General features: G+C 34.6%; 2 protein-coding genes across 2 annotated transcripts; one reads left to right on the forward strand and one right to left on the reverse strand.

The window, feature by feature from the left end:
* Nucleotides 1-3999: 3999 nt before the first annotated feature.
* LOC139973191 (uncharacterized) lies at nt 4000-11307 on the reverse strand. Its single transcript, XM_071979691.1, has 5 exons — nt 11299-11307; nt 7618-8145; nt 5992-6094; nt 4614-4831; nt 4000-4140 (listed from the first exon to the last, which is right to left on the reverse strand). The coding sequence occupies exons 2-5, from the start codon at nt 8137-8139 to the stop codon at nt 4000-4002; spliced, it is 984 nt and encodes a 327-aa protein (XP_071835792.1). The 5' UTR covers nt 8140-8145; nt 11299-11307.
* Nucleotides 11308-12707: 1400 nt separating this feature from the next.
* LOC139972964 (angiopoietin-2-like) lies at nt 12708-22282 on the forward strand. The gene is made up of 6 exons (XM_071979281.1): nt 12708-12836; nt 19265-19295; nt 20182-20354; nt 20737-21001; nt 21346-21554; nt 22043-22282. The coding sequence occupies exons 1-6, from the start codon at nt 12747-12749 to the stop codon at nt 22280-22282; spliced, it is 1008 nt and encodes a 335-aa protein (XP_071835382.1). The 5' UTR covers nt 12708-12746.
* The last annotated feature ends 5058 nt before the right edge of the window (nt 22283-27340 follow it).

A 27340-nucleotide genomic window follows, 5' to 3' on the forward strand; every position in this document is an offset into this window, starting at 1 on the left:
GCAGTCCATTTGAGTCCATTGGTGGGGGGGGGGGGCATCCGCCCCCTGACTGTATTGACGCTCCGCCACTGTTGGGAGCTCAGTGTAGGAAGAGAAGGGGGGAGAGGGCGGTACTTTTTAACGGTTTAGGTGAGCGTCTGCAATGATTCGTAATGACATGTTAACTCAAGCGTTCAACATGCTCAAATAAAAAGAATGAATGAGGAGGAATTCATATCACTTTTCAATCATTTTTTGAAACAAATTGAGCGAATTGATCGCTAGTAATCTTGAAATTAGTTTTATCACGGTCGTTGTCATGTTTTTCATATGTACCTTTCTCATATAAAAGAATTCTGTACGTAATGTTATCAGAAATACTTTTAAAGTGACACCAAAGAGATTAATTTTTTTTCGAATTTGTTAATAATATTGTCTTTTAAGAGACACCGTAGACACGTTGCTCGGTTGGGTTTACTGCAATAGTGGCAAATGGAGACCAATATCCGCACTTAGTGGACCTAATGTTATAGTCGTGCATTGACCTTGAACAGAGGGGCCTACCGTGAAAACGTACGGAAAATTCATCCTTTTATATCTCAGGGAGACAATTCCACTGGATACAATAATACGACTCAAAAGTCCATAGATGTGGTCATCATAACAATCACAATAAAAGATATGTTGAAAAGCAGATTAAAGATATGATGGAAACTCAAATGTGGACCAAAAAAACGATGTCCCTACGGATGCCGTTTAGTGACATTTACATAATTTGTGTGTAGTAGGTTCCGTAGCTCTTTTGTGGAAAAACTTTGTTATATGTGCAGGCTTCTAAGATGACAAGATCAATGAATGCATTAATTCGATTGTGGATACTCAGTGTGCTTTGCACCTCTGATACATCTTATCATCACTAAGAAAAGATGTTTAAATCTCTAAAAGGATATAGTAGTTGGGTCTGAAGAAAAGCATAGTCTTCAAATAAAAAAAGGGCAAAGAACAGCAGTTCAGGACTTCATTCAGGAATGCTCACGACAACCACCAGCATATCTCATTGTGTTCATGTGATGAATAACCTTCGAGAGTTACTACAAACAATGCACTAGTTTCTGAAGTATGCAAACTAAATTTCATCCCTGATAGTCAAAGAGTTCTAGCAAGTCGAGTTTGACATGCAAATGTGCCAAATAGGTTTGAAGTTTTGGTTTACATCACTTGAACTTTACTTATATCACCATAAATCAAAGCAACACAAACATTATGCATTTGTACTATGCCTACTAATCCATTTCATCAGACCTATCGTCAAGGAAGTGTTTTTGGCACAGAGCCCATGAAAAGATATTTCAGTAATTATATTCCTTTGTTTAGGATACAATAACTTATGGAATAAGATTATGTGAGAAATATCAATTTTAATAAATTTGATTTGTTTATTTTTTTACATCTGAATTAAATTTCTCACTCAGAGTAAATTATATACTTTTGAGAGAGCTTGAGTTACAATCATAGCACAACTTGATATACTCACCGTTCACCATGGCGCATGCTTAAGAAAAGGCGAGGAATACCATGTCTACATGCACAGCCGAATACACCCTTTGATGACAAGTTTGCGGATTTGTCCTTTGAGCGAATTGTATTGGCTGCCTGGAAGTTGCTACAATCCTAGAGATATGACACAAAATACAACACAATGTACATCAAAGGAGATTGCACATTTCAAATGTGGCTAAAATGAATGTACTTGAATAATGTCTCAAGAAGTTCAATATTTTTGAAACAACTGAAAACAAGAGAACACAAAAGAGGATAGACTCGAGTGCACCAACTGTGCAAAACTGAGAGACATACTTGTTACGTAGATTGCAAGTGTAGGAATGCAAAGATAACAATTATAGCCATTTGAGGGCAATAACTCCGTTTAGTTAGATAAACACCCCCCCCCCTCCTTTTGTCCGAAATGATTTGGTTGCCTGCAAAAGCTGTACCATTTGAGCTGATCAGAGTTGCAGATATATGGTAGATTTCAGATGAGAGAATTTTATGTATATTTTTTCTTCAATGAATACAAATAACGTGTTTCAACAAGAGAAAAGCTCAAACTTCTCATTTTGGACACAAAAAAAAACCCAGACCTGAGTTAGGTCAGGAAGACAAATATTATTGTTTAAGAATGTGAGCTTATCATTGGATACTACATCATTAACTGATCATAAGTATCTGAACTTTGAACTAGGCAAAAAGAAAATACTTGAACTTTCAAAGTCTTTGTTTTCCAAGTGTGTAAGTCTCCTACCATAGTGTCTTCTTTGTTCACTTCATCAGATTGGTAGCTGTCTACAAAAGAATTAACTTCTTTATCATCAAGGAAGTACCTTGTAGAATGCTTCGGTGGCTGTGAACTTGTACCTGAGTTGCTTTTTCTGCCAAGACCAAAATTGGCATCAAAACTGACAAAAATTTTCCCCTCTTCCTATTAGGGGAGTAGAAAAAAGTAAAAAGAAAGATTACCATAAACTGTAAATGAAATTGACACATGTCATTCTGCATGTAAATAGTGATGGGATCAACATAAAACCACATTTTTACAGACACAAACCTCTTGATAAAGATGGCAAGACAAACAAGATTGAAGAGGGATTATGTATTGGCGTTAATCCACGCTATTCTGTCCTCTCAAGGGACTTGATATAAATATTACTATCTCCTTATAATATTTTCAGGATTCCACTTGTTAAGTGTGCAAACAAAGCATCATTTAAATTTGGAGAGAGTGCAACAAATCTACTTTTCATGCTTGATTTAAAATGAAATGGTCCATGCATGTTTATTCCAACACTGTAACTTCATATGCTTTCATGGTAATATATTATTTCTTGTTACTTTTTTAATATTAGCAATCAAGGCAAAAATTAAAGCAACATTTTGCATTTGTTGCCATTTTCCACTTTTTTGACATGTCCATTGAGGTTTTTACATATATCACTCACAAAACAGCAAACTAAGATATTAGCCAAGTTTTTCCCTGCAAGCAGCATTAATTGGCGAGTAATTAAGGACATTTGCAGATAATGATAAAAGTGTATAACGACAAAATCCACATTTAAAATTAATCGCATGCAGTTCCCCCAAAACCCTGCTAGTTTGAATTGAACCAATCAGAGATGCAGGTTTGGTTATGAGCCGTTGCTAAAAAATAGATTCAAACGTTGCATTGGTACAACCAGGGAGTTGTTATGGAACTCCCTGGTACAATTGCCCAACGGAAAAAATCTGTGAGAAATCAAAGTTGAAAGTTGTAAATTTTTTGACTTTCTATGCCACCATTTGAAGTAAGATTTGAATAGATAAGCTAGTTATGTATGTCGTTATTGCATCGTGGAGTCAATGAGGTTGAGAAAGTTCATAGAAAAGGACGCAAAATGCTGCTTTAAGACACCCTGTGATATGTTAAGAAGTATTCTCCAATGTGTGATGGACAATTAGTGATGGACTTCAGCATTGGTTCTCCTGGTGTCAGCATGAAATATCTTTGAATGAGCTGTCACAAATATTTAGAGCATGCAATAAATATTCCAACTAAAAATTCCACTGTAGAGACAATGAAATTTGCACTACAGGAGCATTCTATGCAATAATCATAACTACAAACTTTACAGAAAAGCAGAATACCCTAACAATTTTATTTTTTTGAGCTGTAGCAAATTTATAGCTACATTTTTGCCCAAAATTGACAGCTGAGAATCCAATAATTTATAGAAAACAGGGGGGGGGGGGGGGGGTGAGCAAGTGAATCCTCAAGATACAAAATGATGCAAAATGTTTAATATTAAAGTACTTAAATATTTGCAAACATTTCTTTGTATTCCTATTCTTAGATCAGGAACGGCATCGTCATCCCCTGTGCTGCCAATGATTGAAGGATTCCTGTAATGCTATTATAACTTACCAGTTGCAAACCTTTGTATAAATTGAATGCAAGTGTTAAGTAATTTATATGATTAAATTTAGGTTTCACGTTACCTTTGGACAAGCGGGACAAGATGTTCCATCATCTATATCAAGACCCTCTCCTTGTAGGTGGCTGATCAAAAAGTAAAAGTGACGGAATTCCTCAAAGGTCTCATCTGTTAAGGTGCGATACAGGTAGGATATCTGAAAATTCCAAATGTTAGTCGGATACAATTTTTGCTTGTAAATGAAGATATAGGAGATGTGCTAACTTAATGACCGTAAAGCAAGCAGCACATACCTGTTGGTCAAAAAACTCCTACATCAATGCCTGCATGTTAGATACCAGAATATCCATGAAAATCAAAGCTAAGACATGTATTTCCTTTTGGCTGTTTAAACTGTGTAAAAAACAACTTTTTATTTAAAAAGCGAGCCATCTTAAGTATTAAATAAGACATTTGTGAGATGCGGTGGAGTGCCCTATGTGTGCTCAACTTCAAATGGTTACTCACTGATAAAACAATATCGTATTGTTTCCTGTGAACATCAATGTGCAGTCAGTATTACGACATGTTAAATTCTGATTCTATTACCTAAAATTCTTACCAACAATTTTTTTTCAAGACCCACATCTAGGGGGATCCAAGAAGCTGCAAAGTTAACTTGACACTCACATCGTTATCTGCTATTCCATGTAGCCACTTCAATGATTGGCATATAGACTTAAGAGAAGATTGGGTCTCCAGTAGAAATGTTGCAATCCATTTTAGCAAGCAGATACTTATTGCACAAGTTGGATTCCTCGGACTGGATGGCCAATAACCACATCTCACAAGACTCTCTGTATCATTTGTGCAATGGCAAAAAGTCACTTGAATAGAAAAAACCATTCCTGCAATGGTTAAAGGGAAAAGGGAGGCATGCTTAAAGGCATTGAAGACTCGTGCACAAAGAAACATCTCATGCCGGTCATCTGACCTAGTTTCGAATGAAGTGTAACAGAAGCGTTTTACGCACCACCATCAATCCCAGAAAATACACACACAGTTTGCTACCGTAGGTACTGTAATTAGACACTTGTGCACAGTCTTTACATGCAGCTACAGTCAATACCCACAACACAGTGTACATAGCAGCGATGGACATCTCAGGGCTAGATTAAAGATAACAAGGTATCACGTTTCATTACTGTCTGCATTTTGTAGCGGCACGAAAAAAAATTCACTTGCAAGCAACAGAAAGTTTACTTTTTCAGATAGCAGCGGTTTCAGGCGTGTCTTCAATGCCTTTAATCAACAGATCACCAAACCCTTGTGTTTGATATCTATTAGGTTTCCTTAATGCAGGGGAGAGCGATGAAGGCAAAATCATACCAAGTAATTATCGTGGTTCCCTTTCTTGAGAAATTGTAATGACTTATGGCATTATTATTAAAGGCTGCATAAGAAAATCATCAATTTCAATCGACAGTGAATTCTGATTCCAATACACAAGAGCAAAGAGGCACATATAGATTACAACTAGGCCTATACACACTGAAGAGGAGACTCAACAAACACGAAGGAGATCACAATGGTTATAGTTTCTTTGCAATCTTCAAATAGAGAATAATTTCATAGTTTGTTTGCTTCTGAGGAAAAATTTATACAAAAGCTCAACCTTTTTATCCTGAATATATCTAAGCTAACCCCTTATTAATAGAAACAATTTTATGTGTATAGCATGTGTATATAATCCCATGCAGTATCATCATACCCATTTTAGAGAAATTCTGGTTGCCACATTTTTGCAACTACTGTACACTTCAACATATGTGACCAAATGTAGTAGGGCGTGGTTAATATGGAGAAACATTGCAATAAATCCACCCGCAAAGTATGATGATAATGAATTACTCCCTCGTGTGGTTATCCCACACAATAAAGAGTCACAAACCCATATCCGTACATCACAATAATGCAACATGGCATTATCAGTTGAATGGCACAAAGAAGCATATCACAGCATGGTATTAAACAGTGTATGTATTCCACTATGGGGTGTAATTCTTACCATGTTTGTCAAATAACCTCATTGACTTCAAATATTTCTTGTTACAACTGTGTTGTGAGGCATTGAGCTCTCTGCAGAAGTTAAAAGTTGAGCGGTATCCATTCTGTGAGCATTAAACATAAAAAGCAAAAAGATAGTGTTATGCTCATCACTTACGGTAAAGGTCAAAAAAAGTTTGGTCAAATAAAAGCAATTTTCATTTCTTGAAGATTTTCATAATACTGTGCAGCAGGGTCCTTTTTAATCTCTCCAGAAGGTAGTTTTAATAAAGAATCTTGAAAATTTGTTTACTACCCCAACTTTGAAGAATGCTAAAATATCTCATTGTATTACAAGGGTGGTGTAGAAAGTTTATGATGCTCCATATGTGCAACATTCCTTGTAAATGTTTTTTTGATGTTGGGGGGGGGGTGCAGATGGGAGGTGTCTTGAGCAAGAGAGGTTGCCTTGCACAGACTGTTGCATTAAATAACATATTTTTTTATTATCTTGGATCTTAGAGTAATGTCTCTGTCTGCCATGCTCATTATACTTTTTTATCGGAATATAGGGCACCAGATCTGTAGGCCCCAAAGCAGACTCCATGAAAAATGGTGTACCAGGTGTGGGTGTCATATATATTCCTCTTCCTGTACATGATATTACATTAATAGGTTGGATATCATTGAAATTAATCTACAGGCAGCCTTCTACGAGACTTGCATGCATTGAAGTAGGTTACACTAAACTTTTTCTGTTTAAATTAACACAGTTAGTCACTATTTATCCAAATTTACCAGAAATGATCAACCATTAGCGAATAGGTCTCTTCAATACCCCTCTCCCGACCCCTTCTCTGCATGTTATTGTGTTACATACAGCTCAGCCTAGTAGAGTACAGGGTGGTAACAATTAAGGTTATGATCGAAACAAGCATGAAAATCAATTGTCCTAACCTGCAGTTTAATCTAAGTAGGAACTTCACAGAACTTCATAGTTTTTTACACAGTATGACAAAATGTGTTACATTCATAATTCATAAAAGATAATATTGTAATAGGTGCATGAGAATCAGAATTTGTAGCTTCATTGAGTGTACTGTTTTAATTCATCCATGCCACTACCCATTACAGTACCCTAGAAATGTAACCATGCAAGAACACTAGAAATTGGCATATACTGTAAGTTCCTATTCAGAAACCAAAAGCTAGGAGGAACTACTGTTAGTGAAAGCCGTAATTTCCATACAGTAAATCCCACCTTGGGATCATTCAGTAGAAGCTACCAAAAGAAATCATGAGTAACCATTTTGTGAATTTGAAATAATGATAACCCGTACTTGACAGGACATACAGTACATGTGCAAGTACTGTACTTACATATCACAGCGCACAGACCAAAAAAAAACTACTTGATTGTGATCCAATTTCAGGAATTGGCATCGCAGTGCCAATCCCTAAACATGGCGCTAAAGAACAAAGCCACATATTCTCATTATTTTTTTTTTACTTTGTGTGAATATAATATATAATTGGTTTTGAAGTTATTTGTGTGTAGTTTGGTAATCTTCAACTAGAGCATTGGCTACCTCAATCTGGACGGGCTGGTGTAAAATATGCTCTCTGAAAACACAAAAATGGCTTTTACCTTAAACTGTACTAAATGATGGAACTGTACATTCTCTCTGTGACTTTCTACCGCACACTCCCAGCAGAAGATAGGTCTTGAGGTGCAGTCTTCACACATTACTGGTTCTGAAATTACAGTGTTGCAGGAATCACACATGTTGGAGCTTGGGGCAACTGACTCAATGAAAGCCTTGGTAAGCTTGGAACGAAGTGCCTGCCAAGCATTTGCAGCTTCTCTCTTCCTGTTTCTCCAGCCATCAGATGATTGTGATGATGATGCTGACAGAGAACGAATACTGAGTTCTCCTGTGAGAGGGCTTGGATCACCTTGATGGAGCTCCTCAGTAGCATGTGGATATGGGTATGTCTCCCCAGCAAATAAACTGCTCTCAGGGTATGTCCTAGTCAAAGGGCCACTCCTCTCCATCTGTTGACTACATCTTGTGTACTCAAATGGGGACCTCGTCTGGGTCAGGTCGTCGTTTACCTTTGTATGGAAAAACTTTAATTTTTGTTTTTTCATTGGTGGCTTCGGAGGCATGATACTCTGTGAAAAGATGATAAGTATTTTTACATCTTTTTTTTACAATCCTGTACATGTCTGGCAGTTGGTTTTACTTTTCTTTGGTTATATTGCCACATGCAAGCTTGAATGGCTTATTGTAATTTGGCAAAAAACACAGGCATTATTTTAGAGCTTTAGAGAGTCACTTCTAGGTTCAGAGGGATGCTGAGTAACCAACGTAACATTTTATCGAAGTGGTGAGTAAGCACGACTTTTCTATACAAATTTGATGTGAGAAAGCTTCTCCTCTGTTGCACAATATAACAGCTGTGAAAATATGTGATTCTTTTAACTACAATGTTTCCTAGGTAAAGTTTCAAGATATAAAATATATAATTTCTATGCATGATGCAATGGTTATGTACATTAATTAGCGATTTGTCAAATCTTCCCTTGAGGTATCATGTTTACAATGTTTTCACAATTTAACCACTGTTGACCCAAATGATCTCTGATCTTCACTACAGCTCACAAAAATAATAGGCGTCTGGTACTCAATTGGGTGGTACACTTCATATCGCATATGTGATTTCTCCAAGCTTCACTTCTTGTCAGATGCTAATAAAACTTGACTACCTGAAATTGATGCCATCTGCCCTTTAACTAATTAAACTAAAAACATAGATTTCAACAGTTTAATCCTATATAGTGGTATGTGGAACATGATCTGCCCTGCTCTGTGCCTATAAATTCCTGGGCAATATCCTTGCAATATCCACACTGGTGAGCTGTCTCTGAATAGTCTTGAGTTGTGAAACCACGTGATACATTTGTCTTGTTTATCAAACTGGATGGATAAAAGATCCATGGTGCAAATAAATGCACATCAGTTATCAAATAAAATTTATTCAACAATTTAGAAAGTGTAATATTTTATAAAAAGAGAGATTTTAGTGTGGAAATGATCTAAAATAGATATTCAAATGATGCCCTTTGTGAAATCCATACGTAATGATGTATGCAGGCAGGTTTCCACAGCAGACAACATGCTGTTCCCTAGCAATTATGAACATCTAGCCTAATATACTACCTAAACTATTTTTGAATATTATAAGACTACTCAGGTGTCTTCCATTGGTGGAAAGCTATACATTGTCCAACTAAGTACTGTTAGCTAGGATGCCATGACAAACATGGAACAGTTAGATTTTTCAGATAGTGGTAATAGAAGAGCATTGACCTAAGCCTAATATCATACAGCAGCAGGGAACAAACTGTTTATGAAATGAAGATGGCACTATAGTTGTACATGGACCAATGTGACGTTGAAATGTCATTTCTTACCCTTCTTGTGGGTCTATACTGTACTGAAGTACATTACAATTACTGCACCGTCGGATATTGGGAAATAACAACTGTGCCGCCATGGGATATGTCACATGACTCTCCATGCAGGGTATGTGCACACCCACTGGCTAACAGATTTGGTTTTTCAACTGTCTGGTTACCAGCAACTACATGTAATCACCAAATGTGATAATCACACATACTGTAAACAAATTAGCAGTGACATTCATTTAGTTGCATACAGATTGAGAAGCTGAAGAATTATCACCCCTTTGAAAACTAGCTATAGCAGACATTTCTTAAGGGGCAAATTTCATCTTCCAATGAACAGAAGACCTATCTTAGACTTAGCAAGTTAGACTAAATAATATTAGACTAGATAATATACAAAGAATTAAACACCGTACACAGCAATACTTGTGTTGAAAACTGCACCACCTTGACTGAATTATTGGCATTTGCAAAAAAAGAAAACAGCGCTATGTAGGACACACCTTTAATGTCTTTGACAGGCTTTCAGTTAGGTTTATCACAAATAGTGGCCATTTTTGTTTCCTAGCATTATACAATTTCCAGGGTAGCTGTTAATATATTTATGCCTATGCGAGAAGGAGAAAAGCTCCTCGTCAATCTAGCACCAAACTCAAAAGAAAAAAATCCTATTTCCTCTGCCGTAATTGCATTCAATTTTACCCCTTCAAATTACATACGAGTGTTCCATAGATTTTTCTCATGCATTTAGTATATATAGTTTACAGCTCAGCTCAAACCAAAAGGTTATACTTTGCAGTGACAAGGTATTAACGATTGCATCAAGTACCTGTTCTTTCCGAGACTTAAGGGCAAGGACCGACAATTTGGTGCTACATTGCTTAAAAGTGATTCACCTTCTCGTACATAGGCCTGTCTGTCAGTTTAGTGACCGTTTAGGCCTAACATAAATGTCACAAAAATACCTATGGTTTCTTCAACTACACACGCCTTTAGGAATTAGGGTCAAAAGGGGTACTTACCACTTAGAAAAGTGCATACCTTTCCGCCATTTTAGCACCATGGCGGTAAAGCACTTTTCTATGATGGCGGTAATACTAAGAGTAGGCCTACATAACTGTGGGTATGGGTAACGTTAGTATGTAGGCTAGGAATAACAAGGAATGGATTGTTAGGATGGGGTAAAGATGGGCTAGGGAACAAGAAATTCCCAGAATTATGTCCCCAAATAGGTCTTCTAGAATCTGTCAATTTTTATTTTAATTCAATTACTTCAACCAACCATTGAACATTTGAAGACGGTGTACCTCTCCTTCCATGCGATTTAAAGTAGGTTTCACCGGAAACACCGCCTTCTTCAAGTTCGATCATGCTGGAAAGTCAGCAGCTAGCACCATTAGCAAAAGTCGAAGGACTGCAGTACCACACCAAGACCAAGGTACATTCCTGTACACCAGGGTAAAGTACTTCCTAAAATGTACGTTTCCGCCCTAGGTAGTGCCATGGTGGAAATGCTCGAATCCTATGGCGGAAATGTATGGCGGCATGTACCTAGGCTATGGCGGAATAGCACTAGATCAAGATTCGGGTTAAATACTTCTAAAGTTTACTTTTGTTATGGTAAAGGTACCTGGCATAGAGGCTGTACGACTTTAATAACCTAGTGTAACTTGTGTTAAATTCTGGCCATCAAACACTCCAGCATTTGCAAAAACAAACGGGTATACTGTACTAGCCTAGTAGTAGTAGTACCTGCCGAGTCATTATGCTGGTAAACTATTGTATTACTGTTACTAGGCTAGGCCTAATTTAGAAGTGAATCTGTTTTGTATCTATTTGAGACTTGCACACACTCACCAGTCCGTGAAGAAGGTTTTAATTAAATGGATTTACCAAAACGATTGGAGAAAAGTTAAGATACCTTCTGAATCTCGTATGCAGTTTAAAATAACCGCTGCCGCAGTGTGTCGGCTACGTGTTGTGCCAGCGCCGACAATGCACTCCGTAGTCCGAACGGCTAGGGAGTAGTCTTCGTTACCCAGCCGCCGCGCATTTTCAGCTTTCGGGCTCGTAGTTCAACGTGTAACAGCTTTGCAGTAGTTACTGTGCCACCTGTAACACACGTTACCGTGTTACGAACACGGCACAGTAGTTACTGATGCACGGTGGTGGAACATGAACAGTAGTTACTGTACTAGCTATGAGTATCGGGTGAATCACAACATAGGTGATATACCTATACTAGGTTATATGAGGAAGGGGGTATGCAAGTGAATTAACACAAGAAGTATGGACTCCGATTTCTTGGCACAGATAATAACGTCTGGCAATATGCCTTTGTATCATTGTAGTAAAGAATCCAGCCACGATTCGTCATCATTCAAGATGTATTTCCTTGTGATGTCATCATATTGAACACGTGGAACAGTGCTACGTGGCTCAATCACATGATATCATACGGTTTATACGTCCATCAGATTCCATTAAGTATCGTGAGTTGCCAGCCACGTTGTTTATCATATAGCAGCTTGTACATACCAGCAAGGAAAATTAAAGGCATTACCTTGTAAATGATAGGTAACGTTAAAGCAGTTAAGGTACTTCGAAATCATCATAAATATTATGGTGTACATCAATTTACGTATGAAATGGGTAGTTCCTGGTTATGATCATTTAAAGTGAATTACATTATTTCAACAGTTCACAGCATGAGTGAGATTGTAACAAATAATTTAATAATATGTATAAAAACCCACCGATGCTCATAACTAGCACAGTAAGTACTGGTGCCACCTGTAACACATGTTACCGTGTTACGAACACAAAGTAAATATTAATGATGCACGGTTGTGGGACATGAAAAGTAGTAACATGTGTTACAAGTGGCACCAGTAGTTACTGTGCTAGATATGTGTTTGAAGTTAAGTAGGTACTGTACCGTGTGATTCCAGTTCACAACTCTCTTTAAAAACAACCATTCTTATCCTTTCCTTGTGGTAAAATCAAGAGTTCTTAAATTCTAACTAACGATTCGAGATAAAAGAGCTTATAAGTAAAATATAGCACATAATTACCCTGTAATGATAATGACACATACTTAATATACAGATGCCGATATGGGACACACTCGATTGCATAACATAAATTATGGATCTCAAATGTGACCAACTGATAAATTACGTGGTGTAAATGGACATCCGTACGTATGCAGGTCCCTCTTTGTGTAACGATTTTACGTTCATTACTTCTGTCACTGTCTCAGACGGTCAGTAAGTATCTCCTTTATTTCGTGCACCCTTTTTTCTATGTTTCATTTTGGATCAATGGCAGAACTTCGAAGCAAATGTATTTTCGTCTTTGCGGTGTTGCTGCTTTTAAACTCAAGTGGTTTTCGGGTAAGTCTCTAAAATATTAATAAAATGAAATTAATTTCTTCAAAGTAAAATTGAATTAATATGGTTTACTTGTATAACTTTTGTTCACTGATTGACAATTTGGAACTAAGTATTTCATTAACTTCATATTAACAAATTCCTGTACTTTTTTGTCTACATATAAAATATAACAACGGTCTACCTGCGCTGACTTGTTACCTCGAGTCTTTGTAGAAATATTACGATTGGTGAGCTATCCGCTCTATTCAACTGTAACTTTTTGGAAATTTTGATGTTTTTTTTTTAAATGTTGTGCGTTATCCAGCATTATTCTGAACACAATTATCTCTCTTTATTACTTTATTCCATTTATGATCTTGCCCTTATATTTTTCTGCTGATAGCCCCACTATTCGTACTGTTCATTCTGTATCATTTGTTGATATCCAATTATGAATTACATCATTTGATTTTTGAGAATCAAACAAACACGTAAAAAGAAAATCTACAACAGAATTTTACTATGCAGAACATCTATCTTTTACATGTCTTTTTAGATTCTAAACTATTTAAAATCAACACGAATATGTTTGGAGGAGAACTCTGAAACATACAAAAACATATAAATATTGAAATGTCTCAATGTTATTACTTAAATATATCTCAAATTCACACAATTCTGTTTTTAATACAAGTTTCTCGTACATATTGAGTGCAAAGCCTAAACGGTGTTGTTACGAGATCATAAGGGTTTAATACCCCTACATTTGATTAAGTATCCATTAACCGATGCTAATAAAAATAACGTTATGATTAACTTATGAACTAATCATTTGTTTATCAAAGAAAATATCGGAAGAAATTTAAAATGCAAATGCAAAAAGTAACAATTTCAAGAAACAACTTGAGAAGTTATTCCTTAACGATGACAATTCCTTCCTTTAATTCATAAAATAATTCCATATTTTCCGAATACAAAATTTACCTCTCCGTCAAAATGATTGTCCAACTTGTATTCTAAAGTAAATAAGTTCAGCTTTTGACTTTCTAAAAGAACAATATCCATACGGAAATGATAATTAAGCCAAGTTGAATAAGTTTAATATCTAACTTGCTATATTTATTACGCTATACTGATATGATCAATCTGTTGGATTTAGTATTCAAAAAATATTTCCTAATACACAGAAGTTTAATTTTGTCAAAAATACAGTATTGATAGGTTCTTAGTGTAAACAAAAAGAGCAGCTTTACGCAGTATAGCTGAAATGTTTTTTTTTTTTTTTTTTTCAAAACGAGCTTAGAAAACCTCAGTATTGTAACAGTTAACATTAGAGCAATCAAAGCACTTTTAAATTGGCTTTTCACAAAATTGTTAATATACTTAGTATTACAATATATAACTGATAACAACTTGGAAATTTGCTCGCTGGGCAGGTATTTGTAAAACATTACACAATAAACGCATTCATGTAAAACACTCTTCAATACAGACAAGAACGTACAAATATATATTGATCAGTTTATCATGTAAATACCTCAGAGGAAATATAATGTATCTTAAAATGATCAACAACTATTTTCCAAACATCCCCAAAACACCTTATATTTGATACAAGTAATTTGGCAACCAATATTTAAAATCCAAGTATCAACGTTTTATAACAGAATTATATTGAAAAATCGTCTGCATTAGTGTTATGTACAATCTTAATAATTCTGTATTTTATCTTGAAACATTCTTTTTCATGACAAAGTAATATCAATCTTAATGTTCCTTCTTAAAATGTATCACCCTCTTAATTTCAATCGTTCCCTTTACTATTTAGCGTGTTAAGGTAGCACTGTTTGTTCTCCAACGTTTTGTTTTCCCTCTGGCGGTCATCGCGTCGTATTACACATGCATCTGTTATAAATGTAGTTGATTCGGTCATGTGCGTTAATCTTAGGAATGATTTTTAACGCATGTCAATATAATAATATAATAATAATCATCTACTAAATGTAAATATTTAAATAGTCGACATATTTGTAAGAATTTTGCACGAAACGCTGCTTTAAGAATAAAAATAAAGTACGACAATTATAAACAAAATGTTATGAAAAGTTATAGGAAAAAAAGTTTTATAAAAAAAAAATCAATGTGAAAAGTTGTTACTTTTTGAAATTTTGCCTTTAGCATCAGAAAGAGCGTCTACTAACCGACAATAACAAACAAATTCATGCTAAGAAAAGGAAAATTGTACCAAACCAATATCAAGAAAAAGGGAAACAGTAAAAGAGACTTGTTTATTAGCATTACTCAATCATCTCAGACAAAAACCAAAATAAATGCATACAGCTTTCCGCTGTGCGTTTCCTTTGTAAAGTTCTTGATTCTGTTTTGAACAGAACAAAAATGTAGAAATGTTATAAATTATGATTTAGAGCCTTCTTCCTCGGCAAGACAGGCTTGTAGCCATCATTTCCTCGTTTCTTCCTTGCAAAGTCTGTAATTAAAAATATTGAAAATGTTACCATACAACACGTGATCACGTAGACGAGAACCTTTATTTCAAACCGTGTTGTTTTTAGTGAGTCTAGACGAGGTTTATTGCCAAGAATTTTCAAAATGGATTTAATTTTATAGAAACTCTAATATTTTTTTACAAGAAGCCTAAACGTTCTTGTAACGAGAGCATATTTGTTCGAAGCCCTACATATGATCAATTATCCATTAACCTATGCTAAAAAAATAACTTTATGATTATCTTGTAAACTTATCATTTGTTTATCAAAAAAAAAATATCGTGTGAAGTTTAAATCGCAAATTTATAAAACAAGTAACAATTTCAAGAAACAACTTGCGAAGTTATTACCTTCACGATGCCAATTTGTTCTGTCAATTCATATTTTCCGAATACAAAATTGACCTCTCCGTCAAAATGACAGCCCAACTAGTACAAAAAATAGATAAAGTTCTCCTATGATTTTTTATAAGAACAAATATGCATACGGAAATGATAAATACACTTTTGAATAAGTTTAATATCCAAATTGCTATATTTACAACGCTATACTGATATGATCAATAAGTTGGATTTAATATTCGAATGAAGCATTATTCCTAATCCAAAGACATTTGATATGTCAACATAAAGTATTGATAGGTTTTTCGTGTACATTAAAATGGCGCAATTTAGCTGAATATTTTTATTCAAGCCGAGCTAAGAAAACCTCAGTATTGTAACAGTTTATGTGTGAAATATTTAACAATCAATGTTGAACTACAAAAACAGTTATGAATCGATTGACCATTAGAAGCATTCCAAGCACTTTTAAATTCTCGTTCACAAAAGTGTTAATATGTTAAGTATTACAAAATAAACCTGACAACAACTTGGAAATTTGCTCGCTGGGCAGGTATCTGTAAAACATAACACAATAAACGCTTTAATGTAAGACACTCTTCAATACAGGAACGTACGTACGCATATCTATTGATCAGTACGTCATGCAAATACACAACAGGAAACAGAATGTATCTTAAAATGATCAACAATTATTTGCCAAATATCCCCTAACACCTTATACAGGTAATTTGGCAACCGATATTTGTAAGCCAAGTAACCCTTTTTTGTACTAGTTCAATACTGAAACATCGTCTCTAATAGTTTCATGTACAAAAATTTTTCGGGTAAAGGTAACACTGATTGTTCTCCAATGTCTTGTTTCCCTTTGGCGGTCATTGGGGTATTACTCATGCATCTGTTAATAATATGTTCGATTCGGTCATGAGCGTTTATCATAGGGATAATTTTGACCCTATCAATGTAATAATCATCAACTAAATAAAGTTATTCTAATAGCCAACATGTTTGTAACAAGTTTACACGAAACGCCGCTTTAAAACTAAAACTAAAGTACGAAAATTATGACATCAATGTTATGAAAAGTGATAAGAAATTGAGAATAAAGTATAATACAAAAAAGTCAATGTGAAACGTTGTTAGTTTTGAAATTTTGTCTTTAACATCAGGAAGATCATCGACTAACTTACAATAATAAAAAAAAATCATTCCAAGATTTTCTTTTTTAAATTGTACCAAACCAATGTCATAAAAAAATGAGAATAGTAAACAGACTTGTTTATTAACATTACTGAATCCTCCCAGACAAAACAATAAATAAATGCGTATGCCTTCACGCTGTGCGTTTCCGTTGTAAATTTCCTGATTCTATTTTTTAAAAGAACAAAACTGTATAAAGGTTATAATTTATGATTCAGAGCTTTGTTTTGCCACGTTGTCGACAAGACAGGCTTATATCCATCATTTCCTCGTTTAATCCTTGCAAAGTCTATAATTTAAGAATATTGAAAATGATACCATACAACACGTGATCTCGTAACCAAGAACGGCTATTTTTCAAAATCCTGTTGTGTTGAGGGAATCTAGATGATGTTGATTGTGAAGAATTTTCAAATGGATATAACTTTACAGAAACTCTATTAATTGTTTTACGAGGAGTCATATATGAAATGTGATGTGTCTGTTACCTATCATTTATTTCAAATTTAACATATATCGTTTATTTACACACTTAGATTTAATCATAACTACTTTGACAAAAATATCTTTTTGAAGAAGAATTTGTGCACGACTGATGTATCATTAGCTTCTTTCTCCCGACATACTTAATTAACGAATTTTCGGATAATGTCAGCACATGTATAAACCATGTAAGAGTTGTCCTAAACCAACGCACATATAAAATAATAACTAATTCTAATATGTTATATTCAATAGGATAAATGTGATGTTTAACTTTTATTCAATATATCTGAATCATTTCCTCCTTCAACGTAGTATCTTATTTCTTTCATACAAGCTTTGCGTACAGGCGTCAAATGACAATTCCTTTTAAATCGAGAGAAAAAAATTATGTGTCGTTATGATATTATGTGTTATCCTTGATTTAGGATACTTCTGAGAATTACGCCAAGCAAAGGTCAAAACAAAATATTCATGCACGTTTTTTTTATACACAAGGATGCGTTTTCATGGGAGCTGGGTTCATGTGGATGTTCTGGGGCGTTCAAGAATTGTTTTCTGTCTTAATGTAGATACAGTAAACGTGGAGTTGCGGAAAGAGTATCAGCTTTTGCTGATGTTCACACAGGGTAATCAAAACAGTTTTCGTTATGGATACGCTAACTTGTATTTTGCTATACATGAGGTTATTTTGATTGGGCGTGATTCGTCAATTTTAGCATTTCTCGTAAAAAGTTCGCAATCATTCCATCACATGTCTTGTAAATATTTTCATCCTTTTTGTTTGTTTAGGTAATTAACTTTAGATAAGTTGAAAAACAATAATCAGGAAGTTCCCATTAAGTGTTAGGCTTTGCCCAAATATTTTCTAAGGCGATCTTAAACTTGTTTTTTTCTTATTTACAAAAATATAAATTGTGACTTTAACCATGTTTTTGTAGCTAACAAATAACTTTGCATAATGTAAACACATCAAAAGCTTTAATTATTGCATACGTTCTGAGTGCAATATTTCCAAATAGATCGACATATTTTCTATGATAAAGCAAAAAGTTGTAACAACAAATGTCGTAAAACGTAAACGTGTTTTGTGATGTTGAAAAAAAAAAGATCTATTGTGTTGTTGTACTTGTCTAAGTCAATCAAGTGGCTTGCACGTATCGCAACAAACAATATTCTTCTTCAAAACCGATGAATTTTTAATTTTTACACGTTTTTGTTGCTCTTTTTTTGGACATTTTTTCAAAACTTGGCTAATTTCAAATTTTTGAGGCTAAATTGCACGTTGTCCCAGTGTATAAGTACCTCATTAGTATAATATATCCAGTTTCCCGCTATAGATAATTGTACTTAGCTTACTGTACGAACACCACTAGGAGATCAAAGTTTTCGGATCATGAATTTTCTTCATTTCTTTTCAAAAAGAACAGAATAAATTGTCTCATTGTGAAAAAAAAAATAATGAGAATAAGACGTATTCGAAGACATGCAAACATACATATAATCATATTTTCAAACATTAAAGTTATTCAATAAAAACTACTTTTAATCTTAGCTATAATAATAATTATAAGCAGTAAAATCAATGTTAAATAAATATTAAGATTTTGAAACATTATATTACGGCTTAAATTTTTGGCCATTCTTATCACCTTTTTCTATTAAAATTTACAAGTTGGAAATTGTTCATTTATTTGAATAAAAAGAGAAATCAAATTTATTTTAATGAGCTATAAGATTTTGTTCTATATATTTAAACTTAAAATGATAGAATCTGTTAAAGTAAAGGTGTTATAGATATGCATATGTCCCGTATTTTGTGATACATTGACCTTCGTACAACATTCTTAACTCGATATTGTTTCTATAGAATGTACTTTACTTAATCTTACATCCCCTTTAATTTTTGTAACTTCAGATATCTTCAAGCACAAGAGTCAACGATTCAAGTAAGTTTTTGTTCTGTAAGGGTAATGATTAATATAAACTTACGAGAAATAAACAATTAGCAGACATTGGTTATATAACAAATAGTTAGGAAAAAAGTTTAATTTAGAAAGAATCTAGATGTATTCATATGTGGTACTTTCATCTATTTTAATTTATAAGATAAATAATGACTTACAAAATCCAACAATTTCCTTGTATTGTGTACTGAAGTAGTTTTAGCGCTGATTGGGGTAAATTGTAGATTCTCATCGATAATAAAACTGAAAGAAATACAAGTCATTAGTCAATATATATTTACAGGATAAAGGAAGTTCCGATTATATTTATTCATACTTGTCAGTAATTTGTGCAAAGTAGGTTGGCCTGATGTTTCAATCCTAGCAGGATCTATTTCAGAGGCTAAATGGCAAATAACAGTAACAGTAGGGACAAAACACGCACTTTGTTTAGACTTTGTATACTGTAGGCTCGTTCAATAATTTGACACTTTCAAATTTCAGGTCGGTGCTGATGAACGTTAGATTGTTGTAAGGTGGAAATCGGTCCAAATCATACCCCAATGATGAGGAAAGCTATTACTAATCATGCTTGCTTCTGTGACCATGTTGCCACAGAGTCACAGTAGTTTTTTGCGTTAGATTTTCATTTCAAATAAAATAAACTTGCTTAAATTAGCCCCATGAATATTAACCGAAAATGATTGGATACATTTTCTTATGGTTCATAGAAGTTACCACGTCATGTTTACTGTGTAGTTTAGACAAAACTAATGCAATGTAGCCATATATCACATTTCTCTTGAAATAATTCTTTACATATGGCGCTGTATCTGCAACAGTTTTACGATTTGTTCTCATCTTCTTCCCCACATTATCTTGGTGCTAGACTTGCAGTATTTTCTATTCCAAACTCCGGAGTATCCAAGGGATTGTCATGAAGTACTTAACCAATGTTCTTCTACCAACGCCAAATCCGGTGTATACCTGGTTAAACCTGACCAGTATCCGGAACCATTTCAGACATATTGTGATCATAACACTACATCTGGAGGTTGGACAGTAAGTAATATATTTTCAGACGTAAACACTTACAATCACAGACGTTAATCTCCAAGACACACTTTGAAGGACACATTAGAATTTTCAGTTCATTTTTGTTTTACAGTGTGTTGGATTATGTACCTTGTACGATGTATGAATATTTGAAAGCTAATATTGGAAACAAAAGTACCCAGAATAATTACATTGAATTTTAATACAATTGTAAAATTTATATTTTCTCTGCACACCTAGGTAGTGATCTAGATATGTATTAGGATAAGATATAACGCAACATTACAAATGTGTTCTGCAAAGAGAGCCGCAAATTTTGGCTATAAGGTTTAGATCATAAGATATTGAAATCATCTGTAGTTGTCTACCTATCTTTTGAATTCTTCAGGTCATACAACGACGTGTTGATGGCTCCATCGGTTTTAATCGAACCTGGGACGAATATAAAAGCGGAATTGGTTTCTTAGGCAGTGAATTTCTGATTGGTAATGAAAAGTTAGCTCACTTGATAAACCAAAAGAGATACCAGCTGCGCATCGAGCTAGAGAATTATGCAGGCCAGTCATATTCCTTGACATACGACAACTTTCGCATTGCCGATGAATGGGGGAATTATTCTATAACAAGTCTTGGTGTTGTCGAAGGAATAACAGGTTAGACTTTTTTTAAATTATGTTCTCCATATCTTTGTACTCAACACGGAAATTGAAGAATGCTTAAAGAAATGATTATCATACACAACTATATTTATTGATTCCTATAAACGAATACTTGAAAATGTAATATTATTTTGTATGTGTGACATAAATGAGTATAAGTTGAATGAGCCTGAACATTAAAAAATCCGGCTTACATTTGATCCAATGTTAACAATCAGCAAATGTTCCGAGCGGCCAGCGCATAACAATGGTAACACGAGTCGCTAATAACGTAATTTAATATCAGTGAGTTAACACTTCAAGCTATGAATAACTTGTTTTGGTTTTAATTTTCCCAGATTTACCCATTACCTGGTGCTCATCCAACAAGGATAATTATGACAATACATGTGAAAGGACTTGTGAGAATCCGAATGATTGTGTCACACCGGATCCAGCGGATCCAGAGAGATGTCTTTGTCCAGAAAACCACATGATTCTTGGAGATAGCTGTATACCTCAGGAGCAATGTGGCTGTTACGTTCAAGGGGAAGGCGTCGTATTAGCAGTAAGTTTATATGATGCCGTTCACAACTCTTAATATATAACATGAAAAGTACAATATAACTTAAAATCTTGGATTTCAATTGATTGACCTTACTCTTTATTATATCTGTTATTAATTCTCATTATTATTGATGATATTGATTGTCCCCCTATTTCGGTTTTACATGTTCTTGCAAAAGTCCTCTTATTGAGACCTAGCAAAATAAGGCATCCAAAGGAACTACACCCTGAATAATGAACTTTACCTAACATATTTAAAATGCTCACGACCATTCAATAGTAGAAATTCAGTTTTACTCTAACAGCGTTACCAAGCGTTGTACCAAATAAACTTTGATTTTACTTTCACTGGAATATGTCGTTTAACATTTATCATTTCCAGGAGCGTGTAACTTACATTAATTTTGACTGTTAAACTTGTCGATTATCGCAATACATTACAGAATACATTTACAGATTTATTTGTTTCTGCTGCATATCTTAAATTAGGAAGGCGAGTTTTACGTCAATTCAAGATGTACACGAAGATCAACTTGTATCAACAACCAGATTATAGAGAAGAGATACCAGTGTAGTGATCACGCAACCTGTGATGAGAGGAACGGTGTCCGTAAATGTTACTGTAATCCAAACTACCAAGGGGACGGAGTGACGTGCACCCACAACTGCTTCGTTGCTGCCAAAGGAAGTGTAGTAACGGTCAGTACGATTTTTTTTAGGGTATCTTAAATTCTTTGCCGGTAATTCATTTAGACCTAGCGAAAATACATAGATATGGCAACGCAATTATGATACACCTAGAACGATGAACGTTACCTAATATATATTAAAAACGCTCATGACCGTATCTTAGTTCTAATCCAGAGTGTCATCAAACGTCGTTAAAACTGTAACAAATTAACATATATTTTACTATCTTTGGAATATGTCGTCTAACATTTATCTTTTCAGGAGGGTGAAACATACATTAATTCTGACTGCTCCTTAAGAATAACCTGCAACAGTAACGTACTTACTAGTGAGAGGTACAGTTGTAGTGCAGACGCAACCTGCGAGGAGCGGAATGATATCCGTAGATGTTACTGTAACGAATGGTTCGAAGGTGATGGTGTTACATGTACCCTCAGTGGACCGAGAGATTGTTCTGATCTTCACACAGCGGGTAGAAGAAATAACGGAAAATATACCATTTATCCAGCTGGAAGCTCTGAGTTTGAAGTTTTTTGTGAATTGTCTAGTGTGGGATGGACAGTAAGTTTAGCCATTGGCAAGCAAATGCTTTAACTTGTGTTTTCTCATATGACAGGACTTCGTTCACTAACATTGGAAGTGAATCATAACATTATCTAATTAAATTGATCCATCTCCCTATCAGTTTAAAACAAATCGGATTATTGACCTTCACCTATTAATTTATCTTACGTATTGCAGTACAATGATACATTTCATATATTACTCACTTGCAATCTATAAACTAGTTGATTCTCTTTGTAGATTTTGCAACGACGTACAGGTAGATCCGTCAGCTTTTATCGAAACTGGAATGAGTACAAAAACGGGTTTGGAAATCCAACAGGAGATCATTGGATTGGCAACGATAAAATATACAAATTGACAAATCAAAAAACCTACCAACTGCTAATAGAAAAGATAAACACGGAAGGATCAACATACCACAGCCGTTATACATCTTTCAGAATCAGTAACGAGGAAGACAAATACCAACTGACATTGGGTGGCTACAATGGAAATGCTGGTATGTATTGTGCTAAATGTCAATCATACGCAGACTTGTAGTTATTACGTAATATCAGCACAACTACCTGTAGTCGTAATCACACTGTAGGATTTGTACTCGTACATTTACTCTGGTCATGTTACAAATATAGTGTAGATACTAATGTATGTACTAGACCTCCTGCCTACAGTCTCGTACCCAGTGTTGATTGTACAATTGCTTTACACTTCATCACGTGTTTGTATAATTATATATCGTAACATCATGATATACCATATCAACCTTGCACTTTCATTCAGACTTTGTCAATCTTAGAAAAGAAAGACAAAATAACTCGCCTGGGAACCTAGAAATTTCATTAAATATGACTTTACCGTTTTCAAAAGAGAAGCAAATTAAGTTTCATTAAACCATTGAATATTCGTTCATGGAATTATTAAGAGGCCTATAATATTACAATGATAATAGAAAAATATCAAATAATTCGGACGTTTTTTGAGAGATAAATTGAGATACGTCCTGTGTGTTACATTTCCAAATAGCATTACCGGCCGTATTTATCATTATATGTATGAATGTATAATCAGAATATAGGTAAATCATTATTTTGTCATGATCAAATGGATGTAAAATCGCCAGATGAAAGATGAGACGTTTCACAAAAGATGGTTGTGACAAAGATGAAAAAATCCAACACTTTACATATTTTTCCTCTTATTTGAAAACATAGTAGTTTAAAAATCAAAACTTTACTTTTCAATTGGCAGCAATTGAGTACTTCAAACAATTAGCTGTTAACATTTCTACTCATCTCACATGTACCTTTAAAACGCTTTACTATGATATTCGTGGCAAAGCGAAAGAGTACGATAAATTTTACTATTTAAAATGTTTTTTTTTAAGTATATTTTAAATATATATTATTTAATTATGAACGATGTATGAACTAAGGTTGCCCAGAAATCGTCAAAATTGAAACCTCTCCAGAAACTCTGAAAACTGACACCTATTTTCAAATAATAAACTGCGAAAGGAAAGCTCAAGAACTTCCATATGAAACCTACAAAGTAATAGTCAAGCCCAAACATGAACTAACACAACAACAAACGCACTAACAACCGACAATTACAGCAAACTAACCCACGGTAGTTTAATAACGTCCAGTATGCAAATAAGATCTGACAAAAATATAACTTCACTAAGTATTTGCTCACATCCTTCCAGGTAATAACGCAATGGGAGCAAATTCAGGACATCGATTTAGTACGCACGATCAAGATAATGATGGATCGAGTACCTTCGACTGCGCAGAAAAACACCGTGGTGGCTGGTGGTATCCAGACGATAGTAGTACGGGCTCATCCAGCAACTGCTACTCATTCAGCAACCGCGTAGCTACAGGTGACTACGAGTACTCTGACTGTTCCTGTTATATTGATTATGATAGTTTTTATAATTGCCCTTCTAGTCGTCCACATTTTAAATGCTATGATTGTGACGGCTGTGGTTATTATTATTGTTATTTTTTTGTAAGTTTCTATAAAGACAGATGCTGCGCAAACGAAAACCCGATCTATGAAACAACCTTCTATTCTTGCGGATACTCCAATCTCAACGGTGACTACTCGTTGAACGATAACCGCGGTATCTTCTGGAAGAATCTTCGCGGTTCGGATTGCGGTATAACAACAACAACAATGAAAATTCGCTCAGTTCAATGATAAAAATAGTAAGGTAAAGTCTTCATGATAACAAGGATATGAAACGGTTGGCGATATACTTACATATATTTAATATGGAAGTACATATCAAAGCTTGGCAAAGTTTGTGTATTGGAAGATGAAAGTGAATGAAGGATACACTAATGAGCCGATGAACATTTTAAAGTTATTACATCACGTACAGTATCCTTAACATCAATCTGTTATGCCCAAAGACTACTTCCAAGACATGCATATGTTTTGAGGGACAATACCAAATGACAGTGAACTGTATAGCTCATGGAACTCGATGCCTTTTGATACTTTGTCTGTTTCCGATAAATGTATTGAACTTGAACAATATTTATTAAAAGGTCATCTTTAATAACGGCACTGAGTATGATATCAAATAAAAAAACAGATAAAAGTATATGAAAACAATGCATCAGAATGCTTACTAGTATTATTATTGTTTTCTTCAAATGTTGCCATTATGTTGTATAGAAGCCCTTGGCAACGTGGGAACGATATCATATACGTTTTGATATGCTTTCTGAGCTATTTAGTTAGTATGTCTGACGATCAGTTATTCCAGTAGAATCCTGAGTTAAAGCCTCTGTTAAAAGCCTCTGTTATATTCAGAAAGAACACACCCAGACGAAACCACCATAATATGTGCCTTCCTTATTCTCGAATCACCTTTCTTACAGTGACACATAGGGGGAATGTATTAGCGTTCGATAACTAAAGAAGCGTTTACATTCACACGAAGTTGATCATATAAGCATGGTTCCCGACGAGTCCTTTGATGAGTTATTTGTCAAAGAATTATACTCAACCAGTCTTACTAACGTTGTCATTAGTCTACATAACTGTATTTTTCCCTTAGTTATATCCATGTGAGAATATGATGTAGTGTTTATTCATTTTATCGTCTGTTTGATTGTCCCAAATAAAAAAAAAGCTATCGTCCTCCGAAATACTAGTTAAGTGCGATAAACACCTGTCTGATCCCTATCAACCCCCTTCCAGTCCAGCGTGTATTTAAAGCTTTACTATTGTGTTTAAAATATACAAATATGAGAGATATTCCGCCATAAAACCCTTTGATACTAACAATTCAAAGGAGAGTGTCATTAAAAAAAAACACAGAAATTGGAGGGCGGGGAGAGAGGTTAGAGGGGGGGGGGGGGGATGAAACACGGGATGACAGTGGATTTTGTATTCAACAACAGATAATGGCGTTGTACATTACACAAAAAACTGGCGTTCATATATAAAACACATTATCTTCATCGAATATCTGGTATAAATTTCTCTCAACTTCAAGTTTTAGTTCACAAATAAATTCAAGCAATGTCGAAATAGGAAGTATAAGAGTAAACCTTGAGTATTAGTAAATAGAGATAACAATTGTTAGAAAACATAAAATAAACAAAGGCTGATAAGATGTTAGCAAAGTCTCTAATACCCACATATTTCATTGAAATTACCCTATCCGCTCTTTCCTCAAAGTAGATTACCTAAAATGTGACTAGAATTTCTTCTAAAATATCATAGCTTTGTGTTCATTTATGGATGCAAATTACTAAAACGATAAGAAAATGCGATGTGAAAAACCGACTGTTTTGTATCCCTTAATATGTAGAACCAACATCAATGTTATACTATTGCTCTTTTTCCTTCCGTTTACCGAATTTGTAAGCCGAATTTCCGATTGTGGACAATACATTAAATTCAATTCAAATGACGTAGAACATATATCAAGAAAGGAGAACAAGATAAACGGACTCGACGTATTATCCTTGTCCATGAAGTTACATTATTTTTGTTTCGTACAGACAGGATTGTTAACATTGTTATTGATTTTAGGTGACTCAAAAACATGTTTATAGTTTTTGATTGTAGTATTTCTACCTATATCGGCAGAGAAATTTCTCAAAGATTCATATTTACACGGGTCGTATCTTTATCTCAGAGAACAGGATGTTTTACGTTTCCATTTAAGGAGATTGATGAGTATATTTTTTTGGCACTTTACCGGACCATTTTCCATAATCCTTAACCCTCACATATCAGCCCACTAGAGCAATTTATAACAACCAAATAGTCTTCCCACAAAGGATAATAATTGATAAATGATGATATTAATATCGATGGATATTGCTAAAATATACGCTTATCAAATCCATAAATAAACATTTCAGTAAATTATGTAAAGATTCTCCTGCAAAGCGTGTACTTTTCGAAATCGAATAGAAGGGCTCTTTCAATGATAACGACAGACACTCAGTTTTGTAACCATTTAGAAATCGTACTTCAAAACGTCGAAGAATGTTCCGACAAATT

The sequence above is a fragment of the Apostichopus japonicus genome, chromosome 9 (assembly GCF_037975245.1).
Source record: "Apostichopus japonicus isolate 1M-3 chromosome 9, ASM3797524v1, whole genome shotgun sequence".
In the NCBI taxonomy this organism is placed as follows: Eukaryota; Metazoa; Echinodermata; class Holothuroidea; order Aspidochirotida; family Stichopodidae; genus Apostichopus; species Apostichopus japonicus.